Source organism: Corvus moneduloides, chromosome Z (genome assembly GCF_009650955.1).
Source record: "Corvus moneduloides isolate bCorMon1 chromosome Z, bCorMon1.pri, whole genome shotgun sequence".
Taxonomy (NCBI): Eukaryota; Metazoa; Chordata; class Aves; order Passeriformes; family Corvidae; genus Corvus; species Corvus moneduloides.
The window spans coordinates 45,919,550-45,940,846 of NC_045511.1; the positions used below are offsets into that span (position 1 = coordinate 45,919,550).

The window sequence follows — 21,297 nt, forward strand, 5'->3', positions numbered from 1 at the left end:
ATAATTGAAAATGACTAAACATGTAAGATGAAAATTAGGGCTGTAACTTGGGCAGTGAGTCAAGTGCTTTCATAGTGGGTAATATTGGAACACACCAGGAATGCCAGGCAGTGTAACTGCAGTGTCAACCTCACTTTGCTGCTGTAAAGAGATTTCCTTTTGGAAGTTCCACACACAGCAGAGCCCTCTATGAGAACATCTTGATTTTGTGCCCCTTATTTTCTTTATAAAAGAAACACAATTGCTTCTCAGGTGCTGATGGTGACAGGTAGTGCACTTCTTCAGAGTAATCTGGGTATGCAATCAAAGCCTGTGAACTTCTCTTTCTGGGATTGATTATTTACATCTTGCAAACCCTGTGGCAGTCAGGGACCTAGCTTTAAAAATATTATCGCATCAGAAAGGGTTTTTCGAACTAATGTCAATACTTTCCTTTATTTCTAGTGCTTTGTGACAAAAGTCTGCCCTGACTTCTCATGTAGGCACTCTCAGTTCACTGGCTGGGCTTGGGGTAAGGTTCTGACCCAGAAAGCACATGTGGACTTTTTTCTAAGGGACTTGTTGGCCCTGCTTATAATATTTGCAGCTATTAAGCAGTGAAAGCTGTCCTTTGACATCACGCTGAATTTTAATTCCTTTTAGGCTATGGATTAGAGGAGGACACTCCTTGGTGCTAGATGAAAGAAAAGAATTACTTCCCTTTTCTTTTCACTTTCAATTAGAACTTTTAAATACTCTGAACATTGTTTACAGCTTGAAGCCCTAGTGTTTCCTCTGTAGGACTTGTAATGTGTGAAGAAAATGGAGACAGGCAGGTAATGGTAGGTCCTAGATTTGTTCATATTTGGCAAATGTTTGGCAGATTGTGAAGATACAACAATAAAATAATCTCAGTATTTCCAGCTCTGTGAACTCTAAATCCTGTTGTATAAAATCAGTGAAGAAAATAAACAGTGTATAATCTTTCAGTAGCTTCTCCATTTGTCTTAGCATAATTTCCACACTGTATTCAAAAGTGGTTAAGAATATTGTCAGTGGTCTCATAAATGCCACAGAAAAGAGCTCAGAAAAAGGAGCACCACAGCTCTGCAGGGCTTGTCCATGCAGCTAGAGCAAGTATTTTCCAGTTTTCATCCTTAGCCAGGAATCCCAGGAACTACTGTTTCTCTTCTTCTTTTTTTTTTGTGTTTTTTGATTTTTTTGGTATGTTTGTTTGTTTTCTTTTTATTTTTTTAAATTTCAGCAAATACTCTCCTCAAATTGTTTGACCCCACAAGCTGGGGATTCAGAAAAGACCCCAAAAAGCACTAGATTTTCAGGATAAGTTGGAGAAGCAAAAATAGAAATTACTTCTCTCCTGTTAAGGGCTGTTTTCTTCCCAGGGTGATATCTATCTTAGTTAACTCTCCCAAATTACTAACCCCTTGGTGACCTCCAGCTTCTGTAAAAAAAATGCAGACTGAAATAGCAGCAGTGGAGAACTTCCAGATGTCAGCCCTGTTCTCAGTGTGCAACTGCAAGTGGTATTTAACAGATTCATCACTTCACCCCATCTCACTGGTAACTTAACCACAAACAATATAAAACTGCCTAAGTTGGTCAACAGAAGGAAGCACCCCACCTTTGTCTATGAACCCTTATTTCTGAAGCAATAAAGATGCTTCTATAACTTAGAACAGCATGTTAAGAAGAAACCTCTTACAATGTAACAAAAACTGAGCAGCAACAATCTACTTAAAAAATTGTCAGGGATGAGTGAGTAATCTCATTTACTTTATAAATGAATGATATATCTACCACACTCCCGTGAAATAAAAAGACCAAGTCCTGATGGTACTAAGCAGTATCCCTCCTTTTAAGCCATAGGATGCTTGCAAACCACAGTGAAATGATGGCTAGAGGTAACCACTGTACAGTCATTTTAGCATGGGGTTATGCTCAAGTGAATAGATAACCTCTTTTACAGCAGGGCTGATTAGCTCAGCCAACTCTCCCCTGCCCACAAGAGCTACCATATTGCTGCCATTGTTGGAGCAGACTCATCTATAGCCAGAGGGAATCCATAGCCAGTGATGCATTACACACAGTGGAAATACTCAAAAAGGAAGCTGAACTGATTAGTCATGTCTGAGAAAGTGACCCATTTCTGCATGTCTCCTTTTTTCCCTTCACCTATTCTTTTCCCTTTGTTTTCTCACCTACAAGCAACCAAACATGCTACGATTACATCCTTTTTCTCCTAAATCATGGCAAACCAATTGTTCCTGGCAAACGCATGACTGCCATGGCTGGCTGGGTTTGATTGCAATACAGCCTGTATTTTTTTCTTGTTTGTCAATGTTGTTACAAGCAGAACCCCTCCAAAACTGTAGTTTTATGATTCTGTGCACCCAGAGCATGCCCCACATTCCTCTAGTGTTGTGATGGACACCAACAGCCACATCACCACAGCTGTACAAGGCCAGATAGTGCTAATTATCCTAAATTACTGATGTAAAAAATGAAAAACCTTGGACTCACAGAGGTACCTGCACTTCCCATCTAAATCAAATGGATGATGATGTCTCTACATACCTTTGTAGATCTGCAGATTAGGGACTTTTTGTGAGGTCATGTTGAACTGCACAGCGCAGCAGCAATTGGAAATGATGTTTCCCAAGACCTGAACCAGCATCTTTATTAGTGCTCAGTGAGTCCAGAGAGCTCTCTTCCTTACACCAGGAGGAACTGCTGTGTATACAAGACAGGAGCCAATTCCTTTCTTTGAGGCAACCAAGTTCCTAGGTTTGCACGCCAGTGTCTGTGCACCAACACAACTCCTCTCTGCCCTATATTTCAAGTGACCCAATCTCTCTCTCAGTCAGCTAATTTTTCCCTTAATTCTTGTTTTGGGTTATGCTTTATGAAGTTCCCTCCTCCAAGTCTGATATAGCACACTCTATTCCGATACAGCTATCTCCTTCCTTGTCTTGTCTGAGAAGGTGGTCTATGTCAACTAGACTCTTGTGACAGTAAAGCAGTTCTTCTATCATAGCTAAATGTGGAGGATGTTTTGCACAGCTGTGCCAAATGCTGTGGTTTTGCAAGCTCCTCCAGAGACCAGCCTGTGTTCACCCATGAGCTGTTACAGCAAATTCATATGTGACTGTGCATAGTGCAATGGACATCTGAGCAGCATATGAGAACTGCAAATGCAGGTTTTGGGACAGCAAAAACTGTTATTAACTTCTTGTCTCTTTTTTATTATTCATTCTTACAGTTACTAACCTTAAAGGTTTCTTCATGTAATCTTGAAAATATCACAGTGTGCATTAAGAATTGTTGCAGAGTTGGTATGAATTTTGAGGCATCACAGGCAGGTTGTGAGGGTCTCGCAGGAAAGTAAGGGGCTCTCTGAAAATGTGCTAGTCTGTTTCCCACCTCCCCCCCCCCCCAGCCTCCCCTCAACTGAAACACCTCGAGTGTTGAACTTTGAGAGTAAGCACCTATTTTCCTTCTGTTACCAGAGGTATACAGAGCTATTAAAATAAATGAAAAGGAAACAAAACCTGAGAGGCCTCCTACATGCTGAATATGCCCTTACTCTGTGAAGTCACTGACCTCCACAGAACCACTCCAGAAGAACTTCAGGGAGTGCCATGCTATCTGACCAGCTGCTAAACATTTTATTAAAAATATCCCAAAACACTTTTTTTTTTGCCTTAAAAATTTTAAAAGGGGAAATGCATGGAAACACCTTGTTTCTGAAACCTTAGTAACAGCAGCAATATTAAAATTGTCTAGTCTGTTTTTGGTGTTTATTTGGATGACTCAGTTTTCTACAGCAGAGGAATTATTAGCTGAAAATCTTCTCATAACTATGGAACAAAGTGAGGTGGAATGAAAATAAGAGTATGGCACAGGCCATGGTATGCACTAACAGATGGAATATATACCTGACTGCACTAAATTGCACATGATAATGTCCTTGTCAATTCATGGTCTTCTCACAGACACAACTGCTAAACGCAAGCTCATGATCCCTCCTTTTGCCATGTTGACACATATTCTGAGTTAGGAAGGTATTTGCAAAACCAAAGAGATTTAAATAATTAGGATAATTTGTCTCAGCTGAATCAATTCCCGTTCTTTGATGACAGAACCATACCAGTTCTCCTGGCAGTCACAGAGTCTTCCTGGACAGGCAAATTGACTTTCTGTCACTGAACACCAGTAGGACAAAAAAATTTGAAGCCCCACCTACTGCAAAACTTTCAGGACTAAATAAAGCAGAAAAGCAGGGCCATTTTCCCTTCTTAGATGCTAAAAAGCACCATACTGCAAAGGCCTCTGTGTCTGTGTGTAGATATACATTTTATCTATATGGCTTCTGGGTGAAAGGAGCAGAGGGGGAGTACTTGTGTAGCAATGGACAATTTGTGGTGCATTTCTTAAATGTCTGAGTTTAAGATGAATTTTTAAATTTCTGAGAAGGAGGCATATAATGCCTGGTTATGTTATCCATCCTATCATTGTTCTAACCTCAGGTAAACACAGCATTTCAGGAAAAAAAACCCAGCTACTGGAGGGTATTTTCTTTTTTTTCCCCCCTGCAAGTTAGGCTGTGGTGAGGTTCTTCCAGTTCTGATACAGAGAGGATGCTGTCTGTGATAAGCCCTGAAAGAAAATTGCATGCTGTTTACGTTATCATTCCTCAAACTATTCAGTGTTCTTTTCTCACAAGTTGTATATGCTGTATGGAATACTTCCCTCAGTCAGGAAATAAGTTCACTCAGAACATACTGCCCTGCTGGCTAAACCAAATCCTTTTTTTCTTCTGCAAATATGAAAATGTGCCATGTGATCCTAGAGCAACAGGGTCCACAATATGCTTGGCAAAGTATAGCATGAGAAGGAAAGGAAAAAAGAAATGAGACAGTAACAGGTAAGATGAGTTAATATGTTAGTATGTAAGAATCTCATAAAAATAACATCAGCAGGGCACAGCGGTGGAGAAAAGGAAAAAAAACAACAACTGTGCAGTTAGTACTTTGATTCTTTTAGTGAGAGAGGCAGCTCCAGTGCAGTATGTCCTTGAGATCACAGCGTATCTTGAACAGTGGTAGGTAAAGAGAAACACAGTAAAAAGACACAGAAGTAGGCGCAGTGAAAAGGCAGATTTATTTACTAGTAATACTGTACAGAGAAAAAAAAAGAGAGAAGCCACAGTTACAGCATGGCTGTTGCTGGCAGTGTTCTTGGTTTTTTTATTTTGGTTTTTTTTGTACTCATTATTTTAATCTGAAGAAAAAAACATAACAGTCAAAAAAGTACACTTCAGGTTACAAAGTACAGCAGCTATCCCCAGCAATTCTAATCCAGTGTTAGCACAGCAGTTTTTCCCCAACAAAATGGGACTTTATATACATTAGCTCACAAAGAAAGTGGGAGACTAAAGCTTAAAAAAAATCTCAACCACAATCTACATTCACCATAAAAGCTGCATTTTACACAACATTTTCTTGAACCCCTATAAAGAGTCGTTCTTCGTCTATGGAGTAAACATAGTTAGAGGGGCAGAAAACTTTCAGAAATGCGTTCTTTGCATTTGTCCTGACCTGCTCCTTCTTGGCTATCTTTGTAGCAATCAGATTCAGTCGGTCAATGGAAAAGCAGAAACTTTCAAATTGATTCTTTCTCTTGTATCTGCCCCTAAGCAGTTCCTTGCAAAATAACAGGGACAATATTTGAGACCATCATCAGTAAATCATAAATACCGGCTGATCTTCACACATCCTTAAGGCTATCCCTACCCTGCACAGTGCTAAGTATGTGTTACGCTTCAAGTATGCGCTTAAGGTTAGTGTAGCATAAGCGCCATATTCTACTGGGACTTTATATGGTTGCAGAAAACCGTCTTAATTTTTGAGTTTGCCTCTCTTTAACAGGCATATTATCTAGGAGGGATACCACTAGATTCTTGGCAGCTAATTTTACTGAGAATGCCTTTGCATGATGGATCAGTCTGTGGGGAAGTTCACATTTTCTCCAAGCTCTTTTGCCCTGCCAATAGCAACCTGACATATGGTGGGGTGGATTGCCTTCTGCTGCTGTAAGAACTGCTTTCTGGATGCTGATATTTTATGTACCTGGATATATCTGGCTCATATGAGTTCAAGGGACACAGTGTGTTCCAAAGGAATAGTAAGAGAGCAGATTTACCTAAATAGTGAGATTTTAATGGAATTTGCTGTTTGTGCAACCCATAGGATGCCAGTTGAATAGAGAGGGGGAGTGCTCCTTTAATATCGAGTATGTCCCAAGAATCTAGGAAAATGCAGGAAAATGTCCAAATAGTGAGGACAAGATACCATAATTTCGTGGGACTGACACCAGCAGGCCTAAGGTGAGTTTTCTAACTTCAGTCTCTCCTTTCTTCCTGCTCTTTCTTCTAGGAGACCACAAAAGGGGAAGCAGAGGGATGAAGAAAAAGGGATCAGTTGAGCAGTAGTGTCCAGAATGAGAACAAGCACAGAGACAGAGGCCAGGCACATTCTGGGGCAGAGTATGCAGAGAGAAAAATTTGGAAATAACAGTTACACTGCCTTTTTCCTGTTGTGTTTGTGTGGAGGTATGAAGTTTGCTCCTCTGTCCCCTGCGTCTCCAGGCAGAGGGGTTTTGAGAGTTCTTGGGGGGTGTTTGCCTCCTCAAACACAGTCAGCAAGGAGACCATGCTCTAAAACCCTCTGCAGAAAAGTGCACCAGTTTCACACCACCATTTAAAATTCTAATTAAACTAATGAGAAGACACGGTTAAAGCAGCATAAGCCTTGCCTGTAGCATATTGCTTAAAGACCAGACCCTATACACATTTGTGCATGTGCTTAAATTTTACTTTTCTGGGTCATCCCATTAAAAAGGAATACTTGAGTTCTTGATTTTATGCCCATGGGCAAATATTTAGGTCCTACAGACCAGCTGAATAGATGTGCAAGGTCTAAATTTTGGTACAAGTCACTAACATACCAGTGCAAGTTAAAAATGTATAAATATAACCAAACTGGTGAACTTGAGTTACTTAGTTAACTCTAAAAAATTTATTAAGGGTTTTAAATTCGGTTTCTGAAGCAGATTAATTCTTACAAACCCCTAAATCTACCTTTGAGAAGAATTTGCGAAACAATTGCAGGAAAGCTTTGAAATACAATAGCAGCAAAGCCCTGCAAAGTAAGAGAAGCTTTTGCAAACTGAAGGAAGGGGCTTGGAATTCTTCACAAGTTTGACCATAAGAAAAGTGGCCTATTCTTAATCCACTGAACACCTTAAGTGGAACCATCACAGGAAAAAAGCTATAGATTTTGCAAGACTCTTTGAACTTACAAGGAAAAAGGCTCAGTTTTATAATTGTTTGATTTTAAATACAAGTGGGACATTTTTAAGAACTTCATGCACTCTTGTCACTATTTACAAGCTAAGTTATTAGAACTTTATATTACAAGTTGGATTTAAATTCTCTTTGGACTAGGTGACAATCCATTTATATGCTAAACTGAATAAATTCAGCCATTTTATACAATTTACTCTTTTACATACAAAAATTACAGTCTATATTTTTGTTGGATATTGTCATAATCTGCAACTATTAAGCTCTGAACTAAAGTTTGCTCTTGCTGCTCAGAAGGCTCAAGAAAAACAATCTGAGCAAATCCTAAACTTTTCAACAGACAGCAAGAACTGGTTGAAACTTAGTGAGTTTAGGAAAAATAAAGAATCCATGCCTCGGCATGTGAGAAAATCCTCTACTTTGTCTAAAATATTTTGTTCAGCTCTTTCCAGTGGCATCATCTCTTGCACTTTGAAATCTAGTGTTGGACAAAATATGACAAAACATGTATTTCCCCTATTAGTCATACCACTCTGCTGAAAGTAGGTAGCTATTGCCTACTATGTTGGCTTTCTAGGTAAAGAAATTTGTCTAGCTATAGAAGGTGTAAGTCCACCTTTTTCTGTGAAACATGTTTACTTATTTAGCTGTGTCTGTAGCAGTTATATTGGATTCTACTCTTCTAACTTGACTCTTTAAAAAGTGTTGTGATCCTTCTTCCTGGAAAAAATTGTGGTGAGGCCTACAAAAGATCCCAAGAAGTTGGGCATTGTCATAAAGGTATGAAAAAGTTGAAAGGCTCAATGTCATGGGAAGGATGATATTCCAAAACTCAATACCCATTTAGGGTTTGTATCTCATTACAAAAATATTTATTCCTTAAAAAAATACACAAATGTAAAATACTACATTTTCTATTATATCCCCGCTTACTTTCCAAGTATGCCATTTGGATGTTTGACTAAATTAAAAAGTAGAACACTTTTTACTTCTCTAGCAATTCTGTATGCTATCTTTCTGCTTGGATTAGTTTGTGGTATCTTAGTAATTTTAGGTGTGAAGAATCAGTAGTGAACTTAGGTACAATGGCAGGGGACTAACATACTAGCCATCAGGAAAGTCCCTCTGAGTGTTTGCTCATGGATGGTAGCAATGCTGACTCAGGACCTGATCCCACCGGATGCTAAGCACCATTTCGTTTTGTATTTTCCTCAGTAGAAGTAGCAATGCTTAGAGTTAGCCTCTCGGATTACACCACCTTGGGGAAACTCAGCAGTGCACAAAATCCATATAGGTACATAAGGAACACCCAAACTACACTCTGTGTCAATCATTCATGCCCTGATCCTGCAGATGCCTACAATGTTCTTCCTGTGAGCAGTCCAATTGACTGAAACAGGTCTACGCATAGCAGAATTAGGCATACATGTTTTTGTTTGCAGGACTGAAGTCTTGTACTGCACTGGTAGAGGTACTCTTCTTGGAGAAGGGCTTATGCACACTTCTCTTGTTGGGGATTGAAAGATAATGTTGTGTTTATACAGCTTTGGAATACAGCCTGCACTTTTTTGAAAAAAATGAGGAAATAAAAGATACAAAAAAGAAGAAGGAAACCCAAGAGTGCTAAGGCAAACTGTCAAATGGCACATCATACCTACTTTGTCATTCATTTAGATAACATCACAAAGGCAGACCAGAGGAGTTCTGTAAACATATACCATACAGTACATCAGCCACAAGAAATTAAAAAAAGAAAACAACCCTGTAATTCTTTTCTTTCTGTATTGATATTCTAGTAATTGAAAGAGATTGCCTAGCCACTAATCATAATGCTGTGGTTTTTGATTTGTTGTTATTTTTTTTCTGTAAAAAAAGAAAAATAAAAAGAAAGAATGGAAGTAAAATGCAGTGGATTGCAAAAGAAATGGTCCCTGAATGCAAACAAGGGACAATATGGAAAGTGGGTTTATAGAAACTTAGAAAATACAAAATATAAAAAAGTTTCCTAAGTTACTTTTTTCCCAGTCTAGGAAAAAATACACTGAAAAGAGGGTTTTTTTTGTTTTTCTTACAAAAGTTAAGGCGAGTAGTTTGTTGTGGCAAAATGCTATTACTGAACCAGTTTCTGACTCTACTTTTTTGTATCCCCTCGTGCTGAAACTGAAAATGTACATGTGATGGCGTAAGTTAAACAGACAGGGATTTTGCTTAAAACAATATAAAAAAACCCATCCCATAACAATCCTTAAAAATATCTCCCTCTGCTTGACCATAGAGCAGACCGCTTCCCTTGCGCCTGATTGTGCATGGATTTCCACAGGCAGCCTCCTATCCAAGTGTAAGGGGAAAACCAACCCCTTCATAGCCCAAACCATCCCTGGAAAATCAGTTTACATTCATCAGCCTGGGCTAATGCATCTGAATTCCCCTGTAACTTGTCTGCAGGCTAATGGCTAGAAGGGACAAGGCAATGTCCAGCATGACTGCTGCCCTTGTGGAGGAGGATGATTGGAGTAAGCGTGTTTCAGCAAAGGCCCTGTGATTTCAGACCCATTAGCTCCTGTTTCATGTTTTTCCTGACCTCAGATGTGGAATTGCCTTTGACCTGTAAAGACCAACCCTATGCAGGTGAACCTTTAGCTTTCCTGGATCTACCGGGGCCTGTTAACCATGGAGTTAATGTGAACACATAAAAACGACTGGCCTTCCTAGGCACTCAGTGTTAGCTACAAGTACTGAGCAGTAGGTATTTGAGAGGTTTAAGGTTTAAGGCTTGTGCTCTACTTCTAACCACTAAAGGGCCACTTCTGGACTGTGGTGTGCCACCATCTCCCCACTGTGCTGTGCCTCAGATGGTACAGTGGTCTCAGACATGTTCTGGTCCCAGCGTCAGCAAGCATCTCCCACAGCTGGCTGCTAAGGGAGTCATCCCCAAAATGCTGAGTCAGTGCTGAACCAGAAGGTCGTCTGACAGGGGAGCACATGTCTCAAGAGATGCAGGGAGAGAATGGGTTAGGTTAATATGATACCCCAAATTTTCCAAGCAAGGAGGTTTTGAAAAAAAATGTCCATATGGGGAGAGGAGCAGCAAGGGGAAAAAAGCTCAGGCTGTGAAGACACCATGAGGCCAGGGTGGCTGTGAAGGTGGCATCACACCCAGAGAGGAAAAGGTGGTGAGCAAAAAGATGACTGGCCAGGCCAGGGGGAGATGGCTGGGAGATTTGTCTCCAAGTATTACTGGTGAGGTGAGCAGGCCCCAGAGTGAGAGAACTATGGCAAAGCACTCCTGGTTCCCACATCGTTCACAGGTAGATGCAAGACGTAAAGGGCTTCACCCTTTGTGTTTCAGGGCTCCTAAACATGCCTGGGCACAGCCTCACCTGGCCATATTGGACTTGAAACTTAAGGTCTTGTTTTAAGAAATGTTTAGATTTGTAAATGCTTAGCATTTCTGGGAAAAGAGAAAAAGGGAAAAAACCCCTACCCAACCACCACTACCAACAACAACCAAAAAAGTCCCCAAAAACCCAGATAACCCAACCAAAAATACACACAGGCTGCTAGATTCTAACAAACAGCCACCAGACCTTTTGTCGCAATATGAGGCTCTGTGGCCCTTCCCCTCTGTGATAAAACTTAACCACCTAAGCCTGAGTCAAAAAATGATGTGCAGAGCTTCTCTGGGTGAGTTTGGTCCTTCTCCCAGCCGAAAGCCCCCAGGGGAGGCAAAGGGAGCATGTGGAAGTCTATTCATTTCTGCCACTGCAGCAGATATGGAGGTCAGCAAAATTTCTGCAGGTGTCAGAGGTGAGGCTGCCTTTCACTACTCTTGCTTTTTTTACTACTTGTTTGGGGTTTTTTTGTCTGACAGTCACCTGGGCAGTGATGAGAAGTTTCATTGACCAGTTCCATACTGACAAGTGACCTAACATGGGAATTACCTTTTACTTTTTTTTTTTTTTTTTTGGTATATGTAGGTTTTCAGCGTGCCTCATATTACCACCACTGAACAAGTGTCTTTTTTAACTGGCACAGAAAGAAAAGAGTACAGAGCAAGAGCTGTGTTTTATCAGATGCTCTGAACTAACAATTAATGCAGTAAAAGCACCATCCAAGAAAGAACAGAAATATCATAGGAACCACCTCAGACTGAAAAGAGGCTTTTTTTGTTTTCTTTTTCTTTTTTTTTTCACTTTTTTTCAGTTGCTGTTATTGATTTTTAAAGTCTGATAGTTTCAAAGACACTTCAAAATAATCTTCAGTACTTGTTCACACTATCAGAAAATATAAAACCTGATTTTTAATCTCACTCATGTAGTTATAATTCCAGAGTAACTCCACTATGGTGAGTGAAGTTAAACTTAAGCCAAACCAGTGTGATACAAGAATCAGGTTCATAATATCTCACCATGAAAAAGCTAGCTGCTTTCTCATTTAGAAGAATCAAGGAACAAGAAAAAAAGAAACATCTATTGATTTTGGATGCCTTCACATTTTTACATTTTCATCTTTAGTTGTTTTTAAGAGGCCTGCTTTTCAGAGGTCAGACGAAGAAAAATGTACTGGAAATCAGGCATCTTTTAGTGTCCCACATTAGAAAATGAGGCATCCAAAACCACCAGCAGTTTTTGAAAATGTTAGTCTTGCGGCTATAGGATCTCCCAAAACAGCTGCTCTGACAAAACTCCAGTGGGTTCCACGGGAGTTTTACCTGGACAAGCAGGGCAGCATCAGACCCAGCTGCCTATCATTATGTAGGTGCACTGGAGGTACACTCTGTGAGAAATTACACTTCCATAAGAATTATAAAATAAAACTCTGACTCTGCCCCCTTTCCCAGAACTGAGAATTTTGCCACTGAATCAAGTAGGAACAGGGTCAGACTGTGAGAAAAATTCGTTTGTATTCTAGGGAAATAGAAAGCAGTATCCCTCATCTACTGGAGTTCAGCAGGAAAACTTCATGTATAAACATTGGCAGAGTTACTGAAAGGCAAGTAATTAGATCAGTGACTCCATTTCTGTTGGTGTGACAGCTGCATCTTTTTCATGTCAAGTTAATTTCAACTGTAATTTGGGGAGATGAAGTGCATATACAATACTGTAATCTGGAAGATTTATATAAGGCAAAATGATCATTCATACATTTTCTAGAAAGAATAATTAAGGTCCACTTCTGGTATCACCAATAAGCAGAAATGGGTAATGGGTTTTTCTGACACCGCAAACTAAACTGGAAAGTTACTAAAAACCAAAATTATGCAATTTTTCAGGAAAGGCTTGTCTGAGTTTTAGCAAATTAAAACAGTAAAGCGATCTGAGCCTTCCCCCAAGAAATAAAAAATATGATCTATAAAATAATGCTTAATGTGATTTTTCTTAAAAACGTAACATTTTTTTAAGGCTCTCATATCTGGTGGCTGTGAAACTCAGACTCCCACAAAATCCTAGGAATCTGATCAAGCCTGCCAGATATTTAAAGAAAAAACATAAAAAGTGTTCTCATTATATATATAAAAAATATATATATAAATCAAATAAATATGAAAACATATGTTCCATTTCTCATTTATCTCTCACTCTGTAGTATTAAGGAAAAAAACCAAAACAAAACAAAATGCCATCACCAACAACACAAAAGAAAAAAAGAAGCCAAAAACCCCCAACCCCTCCCCAACACCAAGTAGTATGTCTGATGGGAAAATAACCATGTGTTCCTCTTCCTGAAGAACTAGAAAGAAAAGCAACCCAACTGCAAGGCAATGGAGGCATTCACTTCCAGTTCACAGTATTGCAGTTAGAAGTACAGTGAGGTCTACGTAAGTGATGGAGCAGGAGCTGCCTGGAGCAGGGAAGGAGGAGGTGTTCACATGACAATACAGCATTGACAGCGCTTTTTCTTTTGTGTACCTGGGGCAGCTTCCAAGGGCAGGCTCTCTTCCTTCCCCTCAGGTGAGGAGGGCTCTGTCGTGTCCGACAGGGGCCTGCCAGAGACCAGCTCAGCAGCGTTCCCATCCATGGTGGAAACATCAGTCACTGTCTTCTCCCGCAGTGACTTCTCGTCGTCTTCGTCGATCAGCACAAGCTCTGCCTTGATGGTCTCATCATAGCCCAGCACTTTCTTTGTCTCCTCTTCATCATCGATGTTCTGGTAGCCCATAAATATCATTGTCACTGGCTGATCTGCACTGGCCTCTGGGGTTTCACCACCACAGGGTTTGTCTTGTGGCTGAGGGTTCACAGCACGTCCTTTGCTGGATTTGTGTACCATTTCCAGCTTTGCCTCCTTGAAGAGCATTTGCTCCTTCATATGGCTAAAGTTTCCATCGGCTACCACATTTCTGTCTGACACAGTCATTTTTTCATACCCTCCTTTTACACTTGATTGTCCAGCTTTTTGCATAAGTTCATCTACGTCCTTTGAGCTTAATTTATGTACTCCATTTTCTACCACTGTGCCACCAGAGTGAACCTCATAGACTACCTTGGAACCATCATCATAGACTTTGAATCCTCTTTGATGGGCCTCATCTGGGCCAACAGGTGAAGCAGAGACAATCTTGGTCTCTCCTGTCTGTTTGTCTTTCTCCACATTAATTTCCATGGTGCACAAAGCTTGAATGAAAACAAGAGAGGAAGTGCATGTTACAACAAAAAAAGCCAGTGAATGGTTAATTGCCAAACAGACAAAGAAAACTATGGTGCCCCTTTTTCCTACCTCCTGCTTCTAAAGGGCTAAGTGTTCTACATTAGAGGTGGGATGCAACACTGTGAACTCTGTTACACTATGGCTTTTTATGCAGGTGGAGGCTGGGTGTAATTGCGGCAAACAGGACCTAATCTTCCGGCTCACGCCACATGGAGCTTTCTCTGGTCAACTAGGAGCACCAAGAGGTTAGGTGTAATTTAGGCAAGGGGAGGTGATAGCATGCAGGTTGCCCTTTAACTTTCCATTCTGAACTTGCCTCAAAATTCAGAGAGAACCTGTCTACTCTCTTTTCTGCCATCAAACTGCAAGTTTTGTTTGCTGCAACACTCAGACCATTTAATTATCAATGCTTGTCCTTGCTTAACTCTTCCATCCGTAGCACTCAAAACATTTTAGAGGGGTGAAGAAATATTGTTTATCTCTGTTCTACACGTGGGAACAAAATCACACAGGAATAGGATAATTTCTCCCACAGGTCTGTGGCAGGGCAGCTCTCTCAGCTTCCACACCAAGGCATCAACAGACCTCTGCTTCCAGGTTAAGAGAATGTACAGAATAGCCAAGAAGTGCTCCCTTGATTATCTGAATAAAGAATTAAGCACCACTACCAATGTTGAAGAAAAAAGTAATAATGAACTGATTTTCAAAGAGTCATGAAACAACAGGTAAAAACGTGTGAGGGATGTTGCTTTAGAATAGCAAACATTTTCTAGCAGTTAAGGATGTAGTAATGAGATGAAAAGTGTAGACCACACAGTACGAATAGATGAGCAGTCTACTTTGCTCCAACACCCATTTTGAGATATGATGACGTATCACTAGACAGCTTTTCAAAGAAAAAATGTGAGAAGGTATTTCAGATTTTCCAGAGTGTTCATTTGTTTAAGCATTCCTTGTATGCATATGAAGACATTTTGGCTCGTGGACAGACATCCACAGACACTTAATTACAAATTACCACAGGCAGTGACAAGTTGTTTGTGAAACTAACAGTGAACACTTTCATCAACGAACCTCAATGGTATAATCATGGTTTATCTTACCTGGGGATACCACAAACTGAAACGTTTGCTTTTTTTCCTGATTTATTTTCAAGTGAGTATAGAATATTCTTGCACCAAGAACCAATGTAGCTTGGTATGTTTGTATTGAAAAAAATAATTAATATTAAAAATTACTGTTACTTTAATATATTTCCTCAGTCTTTTTATTCACACACAGTAGAATCACTTTTCCTGTAACATTAAAGCAAAGTATTTAATCAGCAATAGGAAATTTATCATGACATGCATCGTTACACTGCCTAGAGTGCTAGACAGAAAATGAATGTATTGGTGAGTGGGTGCATGCTGTTCTCTGTGACATGGTCTCCTCTGTCCCCCAGGAGTGCAGTCTGGTGGGCAAAATGGTTGGGTCTGGCCATCTACATGCTGTGTGCATCTGCTCAGACCTTGGCCAGCCCCAGCAGGACTGTCTAGGTCGAGTACACCGCACAAACACATGCATGGAGCCAGGGGACAGAGGTGCCGGTGGGTGAAGGAGCGTTGCTGCCTCTGAGAACGATGCACTGCTGAAGGCTGGAGTGGGCTGCAGAAGCAGTGTTCTCAGCTTGACTACTGCAACCTAGTGGATTATCCCTAAGGACTGTGTTTTACCACTGCTTCAGGAGGTTTATGAACTAGTTGTGTCCATAGCTGTCATGACCCTGAGCACAGGTTGCCTGTTTCCTCCATGAAGCAGGACTTACAGTTTTTTGTTTATCTCTCTCCTGTGCTGGAGTTTTCATGCCTGGCCATCCCACAGCAGCCTGGGCAGCCAGAAGGCAGCTGCAAGGCTGAGAGCTGAGCTCTGCTCTGAGGTGTGCAGCTGGAGACAGCAAGGCAGCTGGCATGGTTGGAAACAGGAAATTAAGGCTGGAAATAAGGAATGAACTGTTGCCCCAGGGCTGGTAGTAATTAAGCTACCAAGCCATTGCTCTGAGAAACTGTGGCAGACAGCACCATGGTGCAGCTCAGAGAGCAGCTGGCATGGATCACTTGCTCAGGACTGTTCCAGCCCAGGAACTGGTGTGCAAGTGCCCTTTATGTCTTATCCAAGTGCCTCTGCTCTGAAGCCTTTAATCCAATTTATAGTGATAATGAAACAAAGAGATGCAGGCACCAACACTAACGTTTCTAGAATTTTCTAGGTGCAGTTTCTTGAGGCAGAGGAAGAAAGGAAGAAGAATTTTGTTTATTGTCTTGGTGCCTAGGGCTTGGGTGAGTGGGCTCTGAACATCACTTGACCTCACTAGGACTGCTCAGGCAGATATTGTTCAATGACTTTCAATATTACAAAGGTAAAAATAGAGGCTGGCTAGCCTATGGTGAAGATGCTAAAACTGAGAGGTATCTGAGTGGCCAGCTGAACTGAAGCAAAGCTGAACCATGAGACAGCAACAGCACATTCAGAAAATCATCTGTAATGGGCAGAAGTTCCTGATTTGTCTGGAGTACCACAACCCAAAAGAGAGGGCACCACCAACTCATCAACTAGCTATCTGTTATCTTCTTAGAGAGAAGTAGCACGACCCTGAGCTCCCCTAGAGCTCCTGTGCTTCTCTTTTTCTTTGAAAATTAAAAATATTATCTGGGGCATGGCTTTTTATTTACAAACTGGTGATTTTCCTGTGAAATAGTTGAGTGCCATGTATTTGCAGTGCAAAAGAGGATGCAATCTGCCAGACCCTCCCTGTCTTGATGCACAAATTTAGGTCCATATTGTGCATTAAAAGAAGGGTTGTACAGTGGGAATGAATTCAGAAGCAGATAGCAAAAATCTGATAGTTAAATCATGTGGACCTGGTCAGATTTGAGTTTGTGATCTTGAGGAGCATGAGCCTGGCAAGGAGCAAAGACAAACCCCTGAACTTTGCAAGAGTGAACTTCAACTGTTTAAGGAGTTGGTGAATGAAGATCGACTGGGAAACTGTCCTTAAGGACTGAGGGGCTGACCAGAGCTGACAAGGCTTCGAGACCACTTTTCTTAGCGCAGTGTGTAGGAAATCAAACAAGGCAGGCTGGAAACTGGCATGGCTGAGCTAAGGTCAGCTCCTCAAACCAAGGAGTAAGAAAGAAATATCTACCAGTGGAAGCAGGGACAGGAACCTGGGGAGAGTACAGGAATATGGTTTCGTGTGTAGGAATGGGGTCAGGAAAGGCAAGGCAAAGCTGGAATAGGACTTGGCAAGAGATGTGAAGAGTAACAAGAAGGGATTCCGTAAGTAGAAAAAAAAGGCTGAGAAGAATCTACCTCCCTGTATCTCCCTGTAAACAAGAAGGGAGAACTGGTGCTGACTGATACGGAGAAGGCTGAGGTACTCAATGAGTTCTTTTGCCTCAGTCTTCACTGGAGTCAGACTTCACAATTCTCTGAAGTAGCTGATCCTCTGGGTGGGTGTGAGGGAAGTTAAGACCCTCCCACTGTAAGTAAAGAAGACACTTGGGATCACTGATGAAGCTTAATAGGGACTGTATGACATGCATCCCAGGGTCCTGAGGAAACTGGCTGATGTTCAAGGCCAGGCTGGGTGGAGCTCTGAGCAACCTGGTCTAGTGGAAGGTATTCCCGCCCTTAGCAGACAGGTTGAAGGAATGAGATGATCTTTAAGTTCCCTGCCAACACAAACTATTTAATGATTCTATAATTCTGTATTGTTGCCAAGCTACTCTCCAACATATTTGAAAAGTCATGGCAGTCAGGTGAAGTCCCCAGTGGCTGGAAAAAGGGAAGATCTGCCCATGTTTTTTAAAAGGGGAGAAAGGAAAAACTGGGAAACTACAGACCAGTGAGCTTCACTTTTGTGCCTAGGAAGATCATGGAACAGATCCTCCTAGATGATATGCTAAGGCACATAAAAGATAAGGAGGTGATTCGAGGCAGCCATCACGGCTTTACTAATGGAAAATCATGCTCGACTAATCTGGGGGTCTTCTGCAATGGAATAATGGCAATGGTCACCAGGGAAGACCAACAGATCTATCCGGGCTTCCGTAAGGCCTTTGATATGGTCCCCCTGACATCCTTATCTCCAAATTGGAGAGACACAGATTTGATGGATGGACTGTTCAGTAGATAAGGAATTGGCTGGCTGGCTGGAGCCAGAGAGTTGTGGTCAATGGCTCTGTGTCCAGGTGAAGGCCGGTGATGAGTGGTGTCCCTCAGGGGTCTCTCTTGGGACTGGTGTTTTTCAGTATCTTTAAAAATGATGTGGACAGCGAGATCCAGGGCCCTCAGCAAATCTGCAGATGGCACAAATCTGAGCAGTGCAGCTGGACACACCAGAAGGAAGGGATGCCATCCAGGGAGACCTGGACAAACCTGAGAACTGGGCCCATGAGAACATCACGAAGTTCAGCAAGTGCAAGGAGCTGCACCTGGGTTGGAGCAATTCCAGATGTGAGTACAGACTGGGAGAAGTCATTGAGAGCAGCCCTGAGGAGAAGGACTTGGGGTTTCTCATGGATGAAAAGCTGGATATGAGCCAACAGTGTGCACTTGCAGCCAATTGCATCCACACATCAAAAGAAGTGTGGCCAGCAGCTTGAAGGAGGTGATTATCCTCCTCTACTCTGCCCTTACTCTACCCCCCTGGAGTACTGCATCCAAGTCTGGGGTCCTCAGCACAAGAAAGACAGAACATTTTTGGAGCAGATCCAGAGAAGAGCCATGAAGATGATGAGAGGGATGGACCACCTCTTCCATGAAGACAGCCTGAGAGGGCTGGGATTGTCCAGCCTGGAGAACAGAAGACGTTGGGGAGACCTTATTGCAGCCTTACGGTACCATTAGGAGGCTTATAAAAAGGAGGGAGAGGGACTTTATATATGGGCAGATAGAGACAGAACAAAGGGCAATGGTTTTAAACTGAAAGAGGGCAGATGTAAGCACTCAGAGGGTGGTGAGGCACTGGAAGAGGTTGCCCAGAGAAGCTGTGGATGCCCCATCCCTGCAAGTTTTCAAGGCCAGGCTGGATGGTGCCCTAAGAAATCTGATCTAGTGAAGGGCATCCCTGCCCATGGCAGGGGAGATGGAACTAAATAATCTTAAAGTCCCTCCCAATCAAAACCTACAATTCTATGGTTCTATATTTAAGAAGAGTTGCAAGATACATGTTTTTATCTATGGTATGGAGTACTGACACATAACAATGTCTTCTTTATTAGGGAGACTTTGGGCAATAAGTTCTAGCACTTCTTGGAGGATGCTGTAGAAAGTTAACAGGTGAGATCCTTTTGTATTTAAGCTCTGGCTAATTTGCTTAAGCTTTTGACTCTGTCAACATTTTATTTTCATGCCTTCTACTGTGATTTTACTGCAGTGTTTTTAGATATTGGCATCACATGTGGTTTATGACCAACCCAGGGACCACATTAAAGCTACTTGGCTAAGTAAGTGCATAAACATATGTGAATTTCTTGGAAACTGTTCATCAGTAAAAGGCACTGCCATGGGAGAAGTGAATAACAGAACCTTGCTTATCTGTCTGTGTGCATAATGTTTGTTCTCTGTGGGAAAACCTAGCAGCTCAGCTTGTCAAAGTAGTTGAAAAATGAACTAACGTTGATTCTAAAATGTTTTTGTTTAACCAAAGCATATTTACTGCAAAATGTGATCTACTAATAGAATACAAAACTACCTGACAATAGACTTGAAACTGAAAGCAGTACTTGAAGATGACAGCCAGTATTCACAAGTACAAGTTTTCTGCACAAGCTTTAATTACAGTGGAACATGATGCAGTGCTTCAGGACAACAAGATCCCAACGTGCCAACAGAAGGATCTAGATTCTGCCTGTTCTGTGGATTCAGAGGCTGTTCTTAAAAAAAAAATCTACTTACACTTTGAGCTTGTTTTAAGATGGATGATCAGTGCCCACCTTTAAGAACACCTACTGCACACACGATACGCTTATCAAGGACTACGTTAACAAGGCTTCTCAGTCATCCAAAGAATGAAAGAAATTATTACTTCCTTGTTGTCAACAAAATGGCACAAAACCCACAGAAAAGCTTGTATTAAAGACATATCAGGGTAAGCAGTGGTGGAAGGGAAGATTTTGGAATGGTTTGCAACAGAACTTATGGAAAAAATTACATATTTCATAGTGGTGTACAGTGCCTTAGCTGCAGACATTGCTCTGCTAAGCTTGTTAATCCATTCTTCAAGTAAGCCACCTTCTATCCTGCTCCTTGGGACACCTCTTAAATAGCCACCAGAAATTTGGTCTTGAGATAGGGAGTACACTGTTTAGAAAAGAAGGATTTTGAAAAAAAAGAAAAAAGTACATCTTCTAAGAATCAAGTTGTTACATTTAAGACACACACTCAATCTGAAAAATAGGTGTTAGAAAATTCTCTGTATGACTCCAAGCACAAAACAAGCCTACCTCTTCCCAAGAAGAAAGAATGGCCTACAGAGAAGTATAAAATGACATAAACATTTGAAGAATGTGTGTGGTCTTGTGAGTGCCTGTCTGGAGTTGCATGGGTACAAGAGAGGACAAAACCTTGGCCTAGATACCATGTACTTGTATCAGCAGAGATGGAAAGAACTGAATGTTTCCATGTTAAAAAAAAAAAAAAAAGGATGTTTCCTATGGTACTTGTATGTAGTTCAGCTACGTTGTTTTGAGAGTACTCACTGCAGTTCAAAAAGCCTTGACTTATTTACAAAAATACATATCAAGCAGCATTTCCTGGCATTTAAATGACATCAGGACACCAGACTCATTAAGGTAATATAACGAAAGAGTTCATGGCTACTGGACTGGTATTATAATACTTTGTTCCTTGAGACTTACCAGCTACTCTGCTTGATCCGTTCCACCCAGGAACTGGCTCTGCTGTTCGTGAATAGAGGGTTGGGAGTTCAGGGATCTGGGAGTAAATGTAATTTACTGCATCTGGTGTCAGAGAACAGGAAACAGTTAGATTTGTTCTACGAGCCCCAGTGGCTTCATTGCTTAGACAGCAGAGTGTTGTCAGCCCTGACAATAGTCACTGGAGCTTTGTACTAGATAATTGGATCAAAGCAAACAAAGTGCAAAGTCACTGTCCTGTGATTGGTGTTCAATAGACTAGCTGAGGCAGGAGGGAATGGGTCCAGATGACTCAAACCTTATGTCAGATGAACACATAAAATTATTTGTCAGGAGGTTCTGGATTTATCAAGTCTGTGACCTTTA

At 41.3% G+C, this 21,297-nt stretch overlaps 1 protein-coding gene across 7 annotated transcripts in view; it reads right to left on the minus strand.

Annotated features, from left to right (window-relative positions):
* Positions 1 to 21,297, minus strand: part of PALM2AKAP2 (PALM2 and AKAP2 fusion) — a 265,964-nt gene that overhangs the window by 127,943 nt on the left and 116,724 nt on the right. For 4 of the 7 annotated variants that reach the window (XM_032097533.1, XM_032097534.1, XM_032097536.1 and 1 more), the window contains 2 exons: positions 20,914 to 21,015; positions 13,273 to 13,977 (listed from right to left, as the gene is read on the minus strand). The exons of 1 other annotated variant lie outside the window; for it this stretch is intronic. In XM_032097533.1, coding sequence (XP_031953424.1) covers positions 13,273 to 13,977; positions 20,914 to 21,015 — 807 coding nt within the window. The remainder of the gene's footprint in view (positions 1 to 13,272; positions 13,978 to 20,913; positions 21,016 to 21,297) is intronic. 2 more of the 7 variants (XM_032097535.1, XM_032097537.1) reach the window with 2 other exon arrangements.